Here is an 18,032-nt window from a genome sequence, read left to right as displayed (position 1 = left end):
TAACACCATCGGAATCAGTAGTGGTTAAGGTAGTAGTGTATTCAGTACATTCAGCACAATCACTAGTTGCACCATCTGTTGGAATATCTGGGATTGTTACTGTGGTACAAACAGAACAAGCTTGGGGAACCAGTTGACTTGGTACATCTCCGTTGTATACAATATTTGTACCCTGAACTTCAAACATAGTACTATCGTAGTTACCATGAAGATTATATTTAGTGCTCATAAGTCTAATACTGCTTGGAAGAAGAGGAATAAGTGTTTTAGCAGCAGTTATGACTGCTGGTAAAACATTGATGTCAACAGTCAATACTTGAGTACTGCTATCATAGCTAATTACTGGTCCTAAAATAACATTTCCCACAAGTCCCTTTACTAGAGCTAATACTAGATCTAATACAGGTCCTAATAATGGAATATTACTAAGTCCATCGATAGCTCCAAGCCCTAAAATCTGTAATGAGTTTCCGCCACCAAATCCGTAAAGATTATAAGTAGGAGCAGTTCCTATATCGATAACACCACTAACACCTACACTCAAACTTCCAAGACCGATTTGAAGATTAGAGTTTCCATCCGCGAGATAGATGTCATTATCAAGGCCAATAACACCTGTAGCAATATCAAGCAACGAGTTAATAGACCCACCATTCAAAACTGTCATACATCCATCACCTTGAACAGATAAGAGTTGAGTGTAGGCAGTGCTATCTAAACAAATTGAGCCGTCATTTGTTGCTTCAAGTATAGACCCACTTAATAATCCACCAATATTAACAGAATTAATAAGTGCAGTACCAACTAAGTTGTTGGATTGTCTCATGTATATTAATCCATCATTCTCCCATCCATTTACACCCACCAATTCATAGACAGAGGCCACACCATCTTGTGAATCAAAATATATTTTACCATCTGCACCGTTTGTGAATGTACCAAGAGCTGTAGTTAACCCCAAAACAGTTGCAAGACTGTCTGTTTCTGAACTGAAAACGATGGTACCTTCATTATCAATGTTACCAGTAGCTACCGCGGCTGAAACTGCAGCAATACCACCATCATACTTGAAATAAAATCCACCATTGTTATTAATACTACCAACTCCAACATTTGCTGAAAGGAGAGCATTAATAATCGTAAGATATGCATCCGAATTAATAGTTAAATCATCTCCAATTTGAAGGCCTAAATTGATGATACCATCCTGAACTGTTGGTTCCGAAATGGTCAACCCAGATACGGAACTTGCTAAAGCAATTACAGTTCCAACTAATGAAGAAAATTTCATATCTTGAGCAATGGCGAATAAACTTGAGTAAGAAGTTAAGGAATACTAGTTATATTTATAGTGATTGTTTTCGATTGCCTAAATTCTAGCTACCTTTTATTCCCATGCTTTGCATATTCAGGTTTGATTATTCAGCGATCCCGCATAAAAAGTTTACCATAACTCTTAATACCGCTATCCTACTACCCAATTCTGTGAATATATGTTGGTACCGGTCGGTATATCGGCAGATACATTTATATAATAAAATATATACGCAAGAAGACAATGCAGTGTTTTTATTTTCTTGCGTATTCGCAGGCAATTATTTTTAGCAGCCGGAAATAGGCTAAGATCTTAGATGTAGCTTAATTGGTATACGATGGAAATTGATGGGTTCTGAAGTACTGCGGATAAAGTAGAGAATAAAATAAGATTCGAGCCATGTGTATAAGACTGGTTATGTTCATGAATGTATTTGAAGATATTCAACGATACCCGTTAGTCTTACAAAATTAATTTACATTGAGAAGAAAGATGCTACTTACTTTTAGTCTAATTGCTCTGTTGGGATATTTCTAAAAACATAACCTTACTATATTGACCTTCTAAAATCATAGTCATATTCACGTTCTGTTCATGTCGTTGTTTTTTTTTTTTTCCGAAAGCTTAGGGAGTAAAAATATGCATTTTCACAATTGAGATCCGCGGGCCGGTTACAAATATGACCCTCGTATTTATGATTTTAATACGGACACCATATAATAATTAGGTAATTTGAGCAGCGAAACGAATTGCAGAGCCACCTTGTACTACCGGACTTTTCGACATCACTGGCTTAATCACTATTTGGGGGACGTAGTTTGCGACTGTCCGTTAAGAAAACTTGGTGGAACTAAAGGTGGATTCCAGATCTCTAATTCCTCGTAAAAACCTTCGCTGATGAGGAAATGACTCGAATATCACTCATGCAGATAATGATAAGATCTCTGCGACGAATTATGTTTGTGTTTTTATTTTTTTATTCTTTGAGGCGTCGGAATACTCTATCTAGGGTTTAGAGTTTTGATATGCGACTGGACCATCCGTAAGAATTGTTCTCTGAAAAAGCTGCGTTATTTTCAACTCTACAATTGTTCGCCGGAAAATATCGTTATCTAAATTAGGATCATTTACTGAACATTTCCAAGATACTTGAGGACTCAGATATTACCTAGTAAATTCTCTTCTTGCTACTATAGCTGAATAGTTTTCGCCTTGAAAATTATGCAAATACGGTATGAGACATTTTATTTCAATCTTTTTGGTTTTTGATAATACCACGAATTATGGTAAACAAAAACCAACATTAGTTCAGGCCTTTAAACGCCTCCATCGATGTAAAGCGGTGCGCATATTTTTTTATTCTACTATACTATGTGCAAACCCGGAGTTAGAATACGACTCCTATTGATACAATTATACGGTTTTATCTTGAGAAATTTGTCTTTGTATTCTCTCTTAAACAGTAATTGGAAAATAATTGACCATAATCCTCAATATTCCTTATTTGATACCCGTAGGAAACAAAAGCGATCAATAAATAAATATAAGAGGACAACCTTATTTTTGAATTACTTCGAAATCTTCGAGATGGCTAAGAAGCAAAGTTCTACTCTAATACGCTTCCGAAAAAATTCCCCGCTACATAATATGGGGTAGTTATTTCGAGAAGCCATATGATGTACTCATGTCTTTACATTGTATTCGAATTATAGCATAAAAGACCTTCGTATCAAATTAGGAGAATTAAGTAGATATCAAAGAGGACGTATTAAAAATTCGAAACAGGCAAAGTTAAAGCGTTCCAATAAGAAAAGGTTGCTCATGAATATTCTTACAAATGTCTTCAGTTGAAAGTAAAACTAAAACTAAGCAACATTCTAATTGTTATCGAAGTATTTAGTTTCACACGGCGAATGATTAAAAGTAATTACGGTATCGTAAATTAGAACTCTGTTTCTTTACAATAATATTAAACTTTTAACAATCAAATTTGTTAATTTTTCGCATTATTATAAAATAATTGCAACTTTATTTACGAATATAATAAAGAAGCTTGTAAATTACTATTGTTTGCTGATTGTTCAAATCTTGAAGTTAAAATATACCTTTACGACTTCTTCACAGTATTATTTACAAGAATCCATTGAAAAAGTAAATATTAATTATTAAATATCAAGAGTACAAAAAAAAAAAGTGTTCAAATTGACAGTTATATACATGTGATAACTCATGAGATATATTAATTAAAACAAATACCCGATACACAGCAGAATGGACTGACTCTCATATTCACTTGACCATCCTAGCTACCTACGATTCTGCATTCGCTTTTTAAATTTTTTAATCCTAGGGTCATTAATCTTGAGTCTTTGATAATTCATCCTCACAGGCTTGACTTTACCTTTCATATCCTTGTGATTTGGATCTTGTTGGACGTATTCTTCATCACTACTTGTTAAATCCTCTTCATCCATATCATCGACTTTCATATAGTCCACAAGATTCTTAAGGGCTTCATTATCAAGTCTCTTGACTTCATCATGAATATTAACATTCTTTAATATATCTTCTTTACTTTCTTGTGCGTTTGGCTTGATCTTCCATCTTCTGGTCGTTCTCTTTTGCGTTATTCTTTTTCTTTTTGGGGCACTCGTAGATGAACCTTCATCTATAACCTCATCAGAATCCTGCGATTTAGGATCATCATCTGCATTTTCAATGCTCGTTGCCAAATCAGGATCTTCCCTAATATTTTTGTAGTCGTTAAAGATTTCAGAAAGCTTTCTATTATTACCAAAGGAGAAAAGTCTATGTGGCTTTAAAGGTGATGGTGAAACTTGAAAGTTCAACGGTGCTGGCAGTTTTGTTGGAGTAATTGGGTCTATAATATTTGATCGGATTGAGGTGATCTTTTTCGTCGGAGAACTTGTAGCTAAGTTTTCAGACGCCTGATTATCATTGTCGTCAAGTTGATCATCCATATCGAAATTGAACTTATTATTGACTTTGGCCAAATATTGTGGCGTTTCCATATTATGTAAAAGAGACGTTATATTCTTTTGAGGTGTATGCATTTCGGTACGCGTATTCTTGACATATGAAGCCTGTTCAAGTTTTTGAGTCAATGATTTGTTTCTAGATCCTCTATTATTAGTGGGTGTCAATTCCAGAAGGCTGATTTTATCCACTCTTGTTTTAGTTGGTGTCTTGAATGTATCTTCTGGTGCTTGTTCTATCTGATTATTATACGCACCAGTACTTCTGCTTCCTGTTTTATTCTTCAAAGGCGAGGAGTCTGGTGGGGTTAGTCTTATATCAAGAATGGACAATACCTTACCATTGGCCTGGGGTGTCGGCCCCAATTCTGTATCTTGGTTTTTGAGCTGACTACTACTTGATTCGGCACTTTCAATGTTGAATTCCTCAACATCCTCAACATCTGATTGCGATTCTAGTATATTGATGTCTATACCAACATTTGAAGGTTCCAATGTTTTCTTATTCCTTATTTTATCGGCACTATTTGTTCTAGATTTAAGGGCCTTATAAGTCTTATACAATTCATAAATCTTAGGATCTATTTTTATATCCAGTCTGGTCGGTATTCTATTATTTGAACGTTGAAATTCATGTTCCCAATCCTTTATAGCTTGCTTTAACTGAGCAATACTTTCCTGATGTGGCATATACTATGTGGTTTAGTGTTCTGATGATAAGAATAAAGTAGATACTAGCAAAAAATTCTTGATATACGTTCCGCGACGCGATCTCCACGTATTTATTCTATACAGTAAATCAAATATATATACATATACATCCTTTATTCTAGACTATCTACAAACTCTTTCACGTTTGAAAAACTTGGATTACCTTCATTTTCATTATTAATCGAATTGAGCATTTTGTTGACCGAGCTCTTGAAACTCCGTTTTTCCTCATCAGAGCTAAATGCATTGTTATTCAACTCAAAATCGTCAATAAAGGAACCTGCAATGGATGTCGAACAGTTCCAATAGTTATTCAAAAAGTAAACAATTGCTGATCTGTCGTTACGAATAGCCAAATAAACTATCAATCTCACCCAATTCTTAATGGACGATTTGCTGTCAATCTTACTATTGTTCAACAAATTAAAGGATACTTCCCAAGTATTCCAGAATTTAGCCCAGTCACCAGCATTACCATATGTGAAGAGGAGTAATTCCTTAAAGGAGTTAGTAGGTAAAGCATTTTCATCTATTTTTTGATTGTAGTAATTAATTAAATCTAAAATGTCTCTTGCCCTGTTTTTTGCTTGGAAAATAGACGGTTGACCAGGTAAATTAGGAATATCACCTTCTTGATAGATAATATCATCGATCATTCGAGAACCAATTACCGTATCTTTCTTTTGAACGAATGATAATCTCCAAAGCAATGGAAGGAATTCGGGATGGCGAGATATGTCGATTTGTTCCTTCGAAAACCGGAATAAAGTGGACAAAAATTGGGACAACGTATCATATAATTCGTCAGCGTAAGCATTGACTCCTTTTGAATTAGATAAGTCAAATTGTCTTCTAATTTCAGGTGAGTCAATCAACAACTTCATGAAATCAACAGTATCTTGAATTCTTTCTTTTGATACATCTATGTCATTATTCAATATTATCTTTAAGGAACTATACTTATCTAAAAGTATAAAAGTTAATTCGTCGAAAGATACAACGTCTGGGTTTTGGATGTGAATAGATCTGTAAAAGTTGAATCTGGTATTATAATCTTTTATACTTGGATCATGGAAATCAGCTTCAAAACTCTTGATTTGTTGTTTTAAGTCTTCGGTTGTTAAATTTCCCACTGACAATTTATGGAGAGAGGCTTCCAATGCTTCATTTGACGACGATGATGAGTATAAACGAGTTTGTTGATAATGTCTTGCAAAAGGAGTCATTGTATGGAACCTTCTAATACCAATAAAGATATCATCAGATTCTTCTGCGGCGGACTCCGACCTCGAGTATTTTTCTATATCCTCTTCCCGACACCACAAACTTTCTAAATTCAATTCGTCTCTTCTACTTTCGGTCAAGATATGTATGCATATATTATTTACCGCAGTATCACACATAACCCAACTATTTGGTGTTCTGCCATAATCATTGTCGGTTGCAAGAGGCCCTTTTCTAGCCCTTCTAAGCATACGTCGACGCGCAGCCGGAGTCTTGCTATTCGAAGCCATTCCTTCGATCTTAGGAATCAACTCAAAATTATGCTTTATGTACGTTCTGAGTTCATTGGATGCCTTATATATGTGTTTTTCAGATTTTCCAGTGCAAATAATCATATAGTCAGATGGTTGGTTGTCTGCATGATACTCATTTTCAGGACCTAATTGCGTCAAGTCAAATAATTCAATATCCTCTAAACCATATTCATCTGAAAGTAGCTCCAAAAATGTCTGAACTGTCGTGGGTGCATGATCTGGAACGACAGGCAATTCAACCTTCTTAGTTTCCAATAAGGGAGACGACGAATCATCACGCAAATACCAGGGAACGGACTCTTCCGCTTCATTTTCAGTGGTGGAAAAGTCTCGTTTTACCTCATTCAAACTTCCTTCTGATACCTTCTGAATTTCGCTTGGATCTTCCCCAGTCGATTCAGTTAAGTTTAATTTCGAATTCTGACCCGCTGAATAACACCTGAAATGTGTAGCACCAATAAATCGTCCGCCGCTAAATCGACGAATAACGTTTGGGACACCTCGGCGGCCCACATAACCCAATAAGTTCGCCATTACTTAAAGCTATAATATATAATAGACACTATCTCGGGAAGTATCTTCTATTGAAAATTTACTAACATGAATGTCGTGCAAGATAATAAATTTGCGACATAATTTTTTTTTTGATTCTGCTCATCTATAAGTTGCAGATTTAATCTTTAGTACCTGAAGAATATTTGGATATATATGACAATAAGATTACAGGATGGCAAAGCTTGTTCATAATATACAGAAAAAACAACATAGGGAACGTTCCCAAACTCAAGAAAGAGCTAAATATGGTCTTTTGGAAAAGAAAAAGGATTATAGGTTGAGAGCAGCTGATTATCATAAGAAGCAAGCTGCTTTAAAAGCATTGAAACACAAGGCGTCTAGTTACAATCCTGATGAATACTATCATGCTATGACAAGTAAAAAGACAGATGATCGTGGGATATTGGTTGCAGATCGTGGGAATGAAGCCATGTCGGTTCAGCAAGTCAAATTATTGAAAACTCAGGATGTTAACTATATTAGAACAATGAGACTTAATGAATTGGCGAAGATCAACAAACAGAAGCTGGATTTAGACTTCAAATCACAGGGAAAGCATACGGTATTTGTGGACTCGTTTGATAAGCAAAAACAATTTAAACCGGAGGAATTTTTTGACACTGACAAAAGTATGTTGAAAAGACGTGAGAATAGATTGAAAATAGATCAGTTGGAAAAGAACGAAAAATTGATTAAACAGGACCCAATAGAGGATCAAAACCAAAAGGATAAGCAGGACTTGAAGAAGTTGAAACAATATAAATTATTGAAAAGAAGATTGGAAAGAGAACAACAATTGAAAGAAGTTGAATCACGTATGGAATTAACAAAAGAGTTAATGAAGAAAGGAAGTGAGAAAAAGATGGTTGACTCCAATGGTAAAGTTCAATTTAAATGGAAAAATCAAAGAAAACGTTAGCATTCTGTAAGGCTTAATCTCGAACCACCTTGTATATTATTTTTGGCTATATATATATATAATATAATAATTATAGAGTTTAATCTTTTTGATGTAGTGCTCAATCATCATTACTGAGACTTCTATTGACGTACTCAACAAACAATGGAGTTATCCTATCAATATCTACACTTCTCATTCTATTCAAACTGATGTATGATCTTCTTATCCTCTGTAACTGAGCGATACTAACACTTGTAGCGGGCATTTCGATAAATAATTTTTTCTCCTTATCTATAAGTGCTTCTCCTCCGATGCTCATTAACTGTTGATGCTGGACAATTTTACCAATGACTGCCAGTGTTTGTTTGTCGAGCTCTTGCAAAAAATCATTTCCTGAAGTTGGTTTCACCAATGTTGCTGCGTTAGGGGGAGGAGGACGCTTTAAGACAAGGCAGTCCCAAATTTCATCTATCGGTAATGTTTCCTTGTCGTAATCAGACATAATAGTAAATAAGGGTGAATCCCACCTAGTATCATTATTAGGTTCCTCATATCTCATACTCAATTGTTTGATAAGCTCATTATCCCACTTCTTTTCGTCATTATTTTCATTATTCCATTGAATGCTTGTATCTAAAGAACTCATCACATGGATAACACAATGTGGTGTTGCCACTCCTTTCGCCTCACAGTATAATTGGTACCTGAAACCTTTAATATATGCCATGGAATCTAAAATAACAAAATTAGTTCGTGATAAGTCTCTTTTCACAGCAGACATTTGACTACCTCTAGCATGCTTCTCCATATTCGAATCTTTGTATGAATCATGAGAAATTCCTAACGTTTCATCTGAGTGATAAATTATAGAATAGTTATGTCCTGGTTCTTTCGATGCCTTGGAAGATTCGATTTTTTCTTCCAATAATGCTTGCAACTTCTTAGCCCATTTCGTTTTACCCGATGATGGCAACCCTGTGAATGTTATCAAGGGCATATTTGTTGTATTATCTATTCTTCTATCAGAAATTTTTCACATCGATTTGAAAATAAAAATTCAGTTTACGAATTTGATGAGGAAGATAATCTACTAGCATATACCAAACACATTTTTTTTTTATCATAATACATAAAGATGTCATTTATACCGAGAAGGATATTTCCTAACTATTCTCTACCGCTATCAAACTTTAAGGGGCATCATCAAAAGGCTTTAACGAAATTTGGTCATTTAGCACCTCAGATTGACTTAGTACTTGAAGTCAGAGACTCAAGAGCTCCCGTATCAACAAAGAATGTATTATTTGATCGAGTATTAGCACAAAAAGAGAAGATTATACTTTATACCAAAAAGGATCTCTCAGTGTTGAAAAGTGACTTGATAAGAAAGTGGCATGATGCAACTAAGGAAGAATGCTTATTTATTGATGCTAGAAGTAAAGGTGATGCTCAAAAAATCATTGATCTAGTAGGCAAAAGGTACTATGCAATGAACCCTCCTCCTCCATTGGGTCTTAGACTTATGATTATTGGTATGCCAAACGTTGGAAAGTCAACGTTGGTTAATACATTAAGAAATGTTGGATATAGTTCAAAGATTAAAGGCGCTATATCAGGAAAGAATAGGAAAGTGGCAAAGACTGGTGGACAACCTGGTGTAACAAGGGCAACAAGTGAAATTATAAGACTTAGTACTAAGCCAGACATACTTGTATATGATACACCCGGTGTGTTTCTTCCAACAGTCAAGGATAATGAAACCATGCTAGCACTAAGTCTCATCGGTTGTGTTCATACTTCATTTATTGATCCGGTTATACAAGCAGACTACTTGCTTTATTTGTTGAATTTACAAGATCCTACAGGATCGAAGTATAAAGAATATATTGATCACCCAACAAATTCTATTGACGAACTACTTTACTATATTGCCCTCAGAAGGAATAAAGTCGGGAAAGATAACACTTATGATGAACTTGGGATGGCTACTCATTGGACAAGTCTTTGGAAACAAGGAAGACAAACGAAATATAAGGGATTATTCGATTTACCAACAATTTTAGAAATAAACGGCGAAGAATTGCAAAATATTTTTAAAAACGAAAGAGAGAGAATTAGTGGAATGACTGTAAGTAATAAAATTGAAAATAGTTTAGGTGAAGATGGTACTGCTTCATCGAAGCATAGGAAGAGGACGGCTAAGGATAGAAAATACGACTTACAAAACCAATTATTTAAATTGTAAAATACATATATTGTACATAGATTAATTTAAGAGATCATTAATATCTGGCAATACCTCATATTCACCTTCACCAGCACCGTAATTACCCTGGGCATTTTTCATCATAAACATATCGTTCAAGTTATTATTATTTGTCATTTTACGTTTCTTTTTCGCTTCATCCTCCTGTTTTACATACTTAGTATCAAGCTCTTTTATAAGCCTTTTTGCAACATCAATAGAATTTTCGTTGATATCAGCTAGCCAGTCATCATTCGCCGTGGAATTTGTTTTCAATATATTAGACAAATTAAAGAGATTTGTTGAAGAGCCAAAACTATCATTTTTATTAGAAATTAAATTGTTTTGAATAAAATTTGGATCGTTCAAGTATTCGTGAAGATTTCTATGTTCCAAGGATTTAGTGATAATTTTTTTGATATTTAGGTTGAATTTGTGAACCGCCGGAGATGAAACCAACAATCTTGATGAGATACCAAAGTTAGATAACTTTGGAAACGATATTAAAGAATCATTAAATAGAGTTACCTTATTATTTTCCACGAAGAATTTATCTGAATGAGTGTTCTTCCTTTCTATTCTATCTAAATCCTTAGATAAAATAAATGATTCCATTAATTCGTTAGTTGTAGTACTTGGAAGATTCGTATCACGCGATGAATCTTCGTCAGGCTCTTGTTTAATTGGGTTATCATCCAATAAGTCATTATTCGATGTAAAGGATTTTCCACTTGTTGTTTTGATGGAAGTTAGTAAAGGAAATTTTCCTATTTTCTCATCTTCTTTAAATGGCAATCGTATTAACATAAATGCATATACAAATCTTTCATTTACCCTAATCTTTGAAGGTATTAAGGCACTAACATTAATTTCATCATTAGACTTTTGAACGTATCTTACTATCGCCAAACCTTCAAGATCAATTAATGACTGACACAAGCCATTAAAGCCAACAATATTCTTATAAGAGCAAGACGATTCTGGCAATAAATAGTAAGATTCACCTGTCAAATATGCATAAGGCAAATCTTCTATTTTTATGAATCCTAAAATATCCATGCCTGGACTAGAAGCAAGCTTTGCCGAGCTGAGCAAATCTTCATCAAGAGTTAAGAGATCATAGTTTGAATATTTGAAGCCATCGGTCCATTCATCAACATTGACAGAAACTGATTCTAAATCGCCTGCGTTTTCCTCATCATCAACATATCGCCGCTTATGAACTTCATCGTCATTATCATTTGCTTCGTCCTTAGATGAGGCCAGCTTGATGAAATAATCCTTAGAATATTTGGTTTTATCAACAGAATTATTTTCAGGATCTATCTTATATTGATGTCCGCTAGGCAACTTTTCAGCTTTAAGAGCAGGGTAAAGTTCTACGTTTAAGGAAATGCAAGTTTGATCGAGATCTGGAACGTAATCTGAATTTTCATTTTTGTTACAATGATCGCTCCCAAACCTCAATTGTCCTTTAAACGCTCTCATCGGTTTAACTTTCTTGAGCGGAGGGTTATGTATTATTGACTCTACTATTCGTGCTGTAGTGTAGACTTTGCTTGTTTTATATGTGTCAAAAACCGAGACCCAGCCTGACTCATTTTTAGCCTTTTCTCGAGACTTGTGGGGGTAATGTAACCCATCAATATCAAAATCAATCCCATTGAGTACAACATTCACATTCATTTCATTTATAGCATTTCGGGTTGCATCCGCAATTTTTGTCTCAAATGATTTAATATTAGTCTCTGCATTAGTTATAACCACAACATTCCGTATGAATTTAAGCTTATGAGTATCCTTCAAAAGGCCAATTCCAACCAACATACTTTCGAAACAGTCACCCTCGTCCTCAGTCATTTCTGTCATGTTCGGGCGAAGTAGTTTATTATATCTCCGAAGATCATCATACGTTGGTGCAATTTTATTCGAAACTATTTCAATGTTTCTGAATGAATCTTCACTGGCGAAAGGATTATCAGTTTTATTGGAGTGGCATGTAATAACCGAAATGTAATCAGTTTTCCTCCCTCTTAGAATTTTGTTGGTTACTATATCATAAAAGTATTTTAATCCGTACTCTAAATCACTAATATTACGTCCATTTGATTTATTTGCCATAGAAGGCGATAAATCGACAATAAATATTGTAATCTCTTTGCTAGCCATTCGAGTCTTGATACTTGTATAAGGAAGAATTTAAAAATTGATCTTGTGCGTAAATAATCTGATAAACTATATCAGCCAACAAAAAGAACTTCGTAAACAAGAATCAATTGAATACATATAAACAAACCAAAGAAGCTAATATAACACAATTACAACCAATTAATCAATCACATCCTCGAGACGTTGTATCTTAACACAGACATCTGGCATTTTCGTAAAAAATGAGTCTACCATACAAACATAAACATCAACAATATCCAAAATATCTGAGCCAGCAAGCAGAGTCGCAAGGAATAGAACCGAATACACATGTACGACTGATACAAGTACCAACATTTGAGCCAATTCAGTCGCATGTACCGTCAATTCTTCCTAATACTGGTGTTTTCGGGGAGACCGTATTTCCTACAAGTGATCTGAACGACAGTCAAACGCAATACCAAGGTAACCATAGGAGCTATGCCAGCTCAGGTAATATATTTCACGCAGAGGAGAGTAATCCAGTATTACCTACATTAGGAGGATCAATTGATCAAAATATGCAATTTCTGTACCAAAACCATCCAGGCCACAGTTCATATCCCAACGTACTAGATTACGCTTCCTTTATTGGAAATCCCACTCTAATGACGCAGTCCACTCAACTGTATCCATATAACCTAGATCAACCAACCGAACTGTTTCAGAAAGTTCCTATCCAATCAGCAAGATCTTATGATTCTTTTGATTTTAAGTCGCCAAATTTAAGGTTCCCACCTCAATATCAACAAATAAAATCAGGAGATTCTGAAATTCCAACTTTTTCAGCTACCATTGACATGGCTACAGGATTGAATGCAAATAAAGCCACTTCAAAGAGCCACTTCAAGCCAACCCAAACGAAGCGAAATGCGAGACCAAGAATTAATAAACTTAATAAGAGTGATCCTCTTCTTCTGAGAATCAATGTGAAGAAACCCAAGCTTTCACATTCAATGAACATGATGGCTGAATTATCAACTGATGAATTATTTAAGCATTTTCAGGATACACTAAAGATAGAGAAACCCGATGGATCTCAAAGAGCGTCTTTCTATTTGAGAATGCAAAACGAATTAGAAAGACAACTCTTTGATTTATTTGTCAATCATTTGTCAAAATCGATAGACATATTTTTTCCCCAAGAAGTGTTTCGGAAAGTTATCCCCGAATTAGCTGTATACGACGAAACTAATATGATAGTGTGTTCTATATTTTGTTTAAGTTCGTTGATGCTCCAGAGAATTAATCCTGATAAGTTTGACCTGTCAATAACGATTAGATATTATCATCAAACAATCACATCTATAAGACACTATCTTAGTATTCCTGAGATTGAACAAAAGGATAAAGGTATCATGCCCAGATGCTTATTGAGTACGATTTTATTATGTATATACGAATTATTTTTTGTGTCTATCGATAGCACTTACATTAAGGGGGCATCAAGTATATTGTCATCGATTTTAATGAAGAATGGTGGTAACAAAAGCTTGCTTAAGGATTCTCCATTTTATCAAACCTGTTTTTGGCCCATGTTATTATGTGATTTGATATTTTCTTTGAAGTATAATTCACCAAGCATGTATTCTATCGAAACCTTTTGGAAGCCATTGGACCCTGAGTACTTTGAATTATATGGCGATTTTTCTTCTTATGGCTCTTCTAAAACTGAAAATGAAGCCGAATTGGTAAAACTAACTAGTACTAAGGTAAATACTACGTGGTGGATACATAAATCTATCATTGACTTCAGCTCCATAACCAAATTCAAGAATGAGATTACAGTTTTAACTAGAGAAGACTTCGAATCTAACAGACCATATCTAGAATGGTTAGATCTAAAGAAAAACCTTGACATTTTTGAGAAGCAAATGCCTTTGACAATAAAACCAACAATATATAAATCCTGCTCGCCTGATAGACTCTTTCCTATAATATACTTCAAAGACGAAGCAACAGCCATAATTGGCTTGAACTACAAGCTTGCAAAAATAATGTTGTACGAGGCCTTGATCCAAAAAACAAACCTAGCTGATCCTCTACCAAAAGCTGAATTCATGAAATATCCAAAACAATATCCCGTGAAGTTGGCGAAGGACATAATAGGCATAATCAAAACCTATGATGCTAACTTGTCAGTTTGGACAGTAAACGCGCATGCTCTAAGATCTGTTGCTCATTATTTGCAAGATGAACCAGAAGCATCCAGAGGATTAGAAGAGCTAGTAGAGAGACTTGTGTCTATCTGTCATTTGTGCATCTAGACTTAAATGAATAACATATACACATATATAGAATTAATAGCGTAGTAGTTTTATTATCACGTGTCATTTTGCTACAACTACATTGCGGACCCTTTTACACCTTAACATGAAATTTGGTATAACAATTGCCGTATCCGCTATACTTTGACCAAATACTTGTTGTGAGATCTTGCTCTGATTTTCAGAAAGAAGGATTTAGTTAATATAAGTCGCTGCTTAAATCAAACCAAATGAGTGGACTAAATATTAAAGAGTTGAGACAAAAAGGCAAGGACCCTAGATTTTGTCTGCAAGTTTCGACAGACTTACTAGATGAAATTGTTGAGTCACTATTAAGTGAAAACCATATTAATGATTCGGATACTATTGACTTGTTTGCTACAATTTCGAATATTTTGCTTATTAACATAGGACTTCGTAATACACACTTCATTCCAAACTATTCTGTACGATCAATTGAATTCTTGGACAGATTTATTAACCAGTCCCTTTCAGAAAGTGATACACCGGATAAATACGATTTTGGAAGATTGGTTCCAGTTTATCGTTTGATATTTTTAATACTATGCAACGAATTGAATCACATGGATACGAAAACTATTGCTGCCACGTATTCTTTATTAATTTTGGGGTTCGAATTTTGCTTCAGTGTCTTTGATAATTATAAGAAGGACGATAACTACCAAAAGGCATTTGCTGAGGTTTTGAAAGGTTTATATACGTTTCAGCATAAACACGCATATGGAGAGCAATTGAATAAAGAGAATCGGTTAATTAATGAGGGTATTTTATATAGTTGCATTGTTGTGACAAATAACATAATAGAGGATGTAAAGGATATACGTTTGTTACTGGATAATGAATTGTTGTTAATGAAATATCTTTTGAACTCAATTTTAGGGCTATTGACGCATGAGCAAAATGTTAATAAATTTTGTATTAAGAATAATGATACTAATAACTCATTTCTTCATAATCTTATGACGCTTATAGAATTCCAATTAGAAAGATATTCTGATAAAGCATATACTAAATTCGATTTGACTGATGTGATGAACCTTTTGGTTATAATCAATTACATTTCTAATAGAATCATATTGCAATATAACGAACCTGAATCTCAAGACGCTAGTTATTTGCTATACTTTATATCTATATTTGTTGAGAAATTATTGCCTATGAATAATGATATTACTATCTATAACAAGTTGATGTCATTAATTTTGACATCAAATAGCAATACTTTGACAAGTAATGTGAACATAGCTAATTTGACCAATCTTGCGAACATTAAAAGCCTTATTCTTGAATGTATTTACAATTTATCATGGAATCCAGAGACTAAATGTGATGAACGTATGAGTCAGTTTTTAGATTTGGTAGGTTATAGAAATGCTCAGGGGTTTATAATAGCTAATAATTTGCAAGTGCTGCTGAAAATTGATACAGAAAGCGTTCAATCTCCAAACCCCAAGTATTTGGATAAGAATAACAAAAACATTGAACATGAATTTTCCAAAATTTCATTAGATTCAATATTTAATAAGGACAAGCCAGCAAATAGTAACAACCTAAGTAACAAAGAAAAAGAGTTGGAAGCTGAAAAGTTATTTGTGCTTTTTGATAGAATGGAAAAGAATGGGGCTTTTCAAGGGTTTAAAAATCCGGTAAGAGAATGGCAACAACTGGGAAAATTTGAAAATTTACCGGACGACGATAATTAATAGTTTCGAGCGATATTCAGGCTTTTAATTGTCATTTTATGATTAAACTAATCAGGTTTTATATACTTAATGAATAAAAAATTTACGAGAATTGAATTATAGGGAATCTAAACGATTCTTTCCTTAATTTGAAGAACGATAGCCGTTCTTGATGGAATGTAGCAAAATAATGCATTGGATCTATCATTCCATCTTTCATTGGTTGTAAAAAACTGCAACTTTTCACCCGTCTGTTTGTTTGTTTCTTCAATTCTATCGTGACCTCCGAATAAAGAACTGTCAGAATTTAAAACTATCTGATAGACACCGGGAGTTTCTACTCCAACCTTATAATCGGCGTAAGAATTGGTAGGGTGAAAATTAAAAATGAATAATAAGCCGTTTCTTTCAAAGACAACAACCTTATCACTTTCATTTTTTAAGGATACGTAGGCTTGTGAAGATAACAATATACCATACTTGGTATCTAAATGTTGCATTGCACCATCAAAGGCAAACAAAAACTTGTAACGTAATAAATCATCTTCAATTAAATTAAATTGTCTTCTGGCATAATCATACGATTCTCCATTTCCTACTCTTGGAAAATCTAACCATTCTGGATGGCCAAACTCATTACCTTCAAAATTTAAGTAGCCTTCACCTCCTAAGGAAAAAGTAATTAATCTGATCATCTTATGCAATGCAATACCCCTATCAATAACAGGAGTGAAAGGAGTCAATGTAGACATGTTGGTGTACATTTCTTTATCCATTAACCAAAAAGCAATAGTTTTGTCACCTACTAATGCTTGATCATGAGATTCACAATAACTAATACACTTTTCACCGTGTCTTCTGTTGGTTAATGTGTGCACAAGGTTCCCCATATCCCATTGCTCATCGTTCAAATGTTTAATAATCTTAATCCACATATCTGGAATTGCCATGGATAATCTATAGTCAAAACCAATACCACCTTCATCAATTGGCAAACACAAAGTTGGCATACCACTAACATCCTCTGCAATGGAAACAAATTTATAATTATTTTCTCTTACGCTAATTTCATCCAATAATTTATGACCCAACATTAAATATGTTATTGCATCATCGTCAACCCATTCAGAATTGAAGTATTCATTGTAGTCGCCACTAAATCCAAAACTCAAACCATGATGTTTGTAAAGCATACTAGTAACACCATCAAATCTGAAACCATCAAATTTGTAGACATCAATATAAAACCTCAAGTTTGACAATAAAAATCTTAAGGTTTCGTAGTTCGAGTAATTGAATAATCTAGAATCCCACAATTCATGAGAACCTTTAGTGCCCCCGTGGAATAAGTAGTGATCCGTACCATTAAACATATTCAAACCATCTTCAACATTCTTAGAGCTATGCGAATGAACAACATCTAACAAGACTCTAATACCCAATCTATGGGCTTCGTCAATTAATTCTTTTAAATCTTCTGGTGTACCGAAACGAGAAGAAATTGCAAAAAAATTGGTAACTTGGTAACCAAATGATGCATAATAAGCATGTTCCATAATTGCCATTAATTGAATGGTATTGTATCCTAATTTGTGAATAACGGGTAAGACTTTT

The 18,032-nt window shown here is 34.3% G+C and overlaps 10 protein-coding genes across 10 annotated transcripts; 4 read left to right on the top strand and 6 right to left on the bottom strand.

The window, feature by feature from the left end:
• Window positions 1–4: 4 nt before the first annotated feature.
• IFF5 (Iff5p) lies at window positions 5–1,291 on the bottom strand (the record flags this gene model as incomplete). The annotated part of the gene is made up of 1 exon (XM_015614068.1): window positions 5–1,291. A coding segment is annotated over one exon (1,287 nt), but the record flags the coding sequence as incomplete, so codon positions are not given.
• A 2,330-nt stretch (window positions 1,292–3,621) lies between these two features.
• On the bottom strand, window positions 3,622–5,001 carry AC631_05238 (uncharacterized protein; the record flags this gene model as incomplete). The annotated part of the gene is made up of 1 exon (XM_015614067.1): window positions 3,622–5,001. The coding sequence occupies one exon, from the start codon at window positions 4,999–5,001 to the stop codon at window positions 3,622–3,624; it is 1,380 nt and encodes a 459-aa protein (XP_015465112.1).
• Window positions 5,002–5,135: 134 nt separating this feature from the next.
• On the bottom strand, window positions 5,136–7,094 carry AC631_05237 (uncharacterized protein; the record flags this gene model as incomplete). Its single annotated transcript, XM_015614066.1, has 1 exon — window positions 5,136–7,094. One exon carries the CDS (start codon window positions 7,092–7,094, stop codon window positions 5,136–5,138), a length of 1,959 nt encoding a protein of 652 aa, XP_015465111.1.
• A 193-nt stretch (window positions 7,095–7,287) lies between these two features.
• On the top strand, window positions 7,288–8,034 carry AC631_05236 (rRNA-processing protein; the record flags this gene model as incomplete). The annotated part of the gene is made up of 1 exon (XM_015614065.1): window positions 7,288–8,034. The coding sequence occupies one exon, from the start codon at window positions 7,288–7,290 to the stop codon at window positions 8,032–8,034; it is 747 nt and encodes a 248-aa protein (XP_015465110.1).
• A 100-nt stretch (window positions 8,035–8,134) lies between these two features.
• KTI12 (Kti12p) lies at window positions 8,135–9,013 on the bottom strand (the record flags this gene model as incomplete). The annotated part of the gene is made up of 1 exon (XM_015614064.1): window positions 8,135–9,013. The coding sequence occupies one exon, from the start codon at window positions 9,011–9,013 to the stop codon at window positions 8,135–8,137; it is 879 nt and encodes a 292-aa protein (XP_015465109.1).
• A 138-nt stretch (window positions 9,014–9,151) lies between these two features.
• On the top strand, window positions 9,152–10,261 carry MTG1 (putative GTPase; the record flags this gene model as incomplete). Its single annotated transcript, XM_015614063.1, has 1 exon — window positions 9,152–10,261. The coding sequence occupies one exon, from the start codon at window positions 9,152–9,154 to the stop codon at window positions 10,259–10,261; it is 1,110 nt and encodes a 369-aa protein (XP_015465108.1).
• A 21-nt stretch (window positions 10,262–10,282) lies between these two features.
• YKU80 (ATP-dependent DNA helicase) lies at window positions 10,283–12,430 on the bottom strand (the record flags this gene model as incomplete). Its single annotated transcript, XM_015614062.1, has 1 exon — window positions 10,283–12,430. The coding sequence occupies one exon, from the start codon at window positions 12,428–12,430 to the stop codon at window positions 10,283–10,285; it is 2,148 nt and encodes a 715-aa protein (XP_015465107.1).
• A 221-nt stretch (window positions 12,431–12,651) lies between these two features.
• AC631_05232 (uncharacterized protein) lies at window positions 12,652–14,715 on the top strand (the record flags this gene model as incomplete). The annotated part of the gene is made up of 1 exon (XM_015614061.1): window positions 12,652–14,715. One exon carries the CDS (start codon window positions 12,652–12,654, stop codon window positions 14,713–14,715), a length of 2,064 nt encoding a protein of 687 aa, XP_015465106.1.
• Window positions 14,716–14,945: 230 nt separating this feature from the next.
• Window positions 14,946–16,439, top strand: AC631_05231 (uncharacterized protein; the record flags this gene model as incomplete). Its single annotated transcript, XM_015614060.1, has 1 exon — window positions 14,946–16,439. One exon carries the CDS (start codon window positions 14,946–14,948, stop codon window positions 16,437–16,439), a length of 1,494 nt encoding a protein of 497 aa, XP_015465105.1.
• A 107-nt stretch (window positions 16,440–16,546) lies between these two features.
• AC631_05230 (uncharacterized protein) lies at window positions 16,547–17,983 on the bottom strand (the record flags this gene model as incomplete). The annotated part of the gene is made up of 1 exon (XM_015614059.1): window positions 16,547–17,983. The coding sequence occupies one exon, from the start codon at window positions 17,981–17,983 to the stop codon at window positions 16,547–16,549; it is 1,437 nt and encodes a 478-aa protein (XP_015465104.1).
• Between the last annotated feature and the right edge of the window lie 49 nt (window positions 17,984–18,032).

Source organism: Debaryomyces fabryi (assembly GCF_001447935.2).
Source record: "Debaryomyces fabryi strain CBS 789 chromosome Unknown contig00183, whole genome shotgun sequence".
In the NCBI taxonomy this organism is placed as follows: Eukaryota; Fungi; Ascomycota; class Pichiomycetes; order Serinales; family Debaryomycetaceae; genus Debaryomyces; species Debaryomyces fabryi.
The sequence above is the reverse complement of the archived record's forward strand: the minus strand, read 5'-3'. Positions and strand labels throughout refer to the sequence as shown.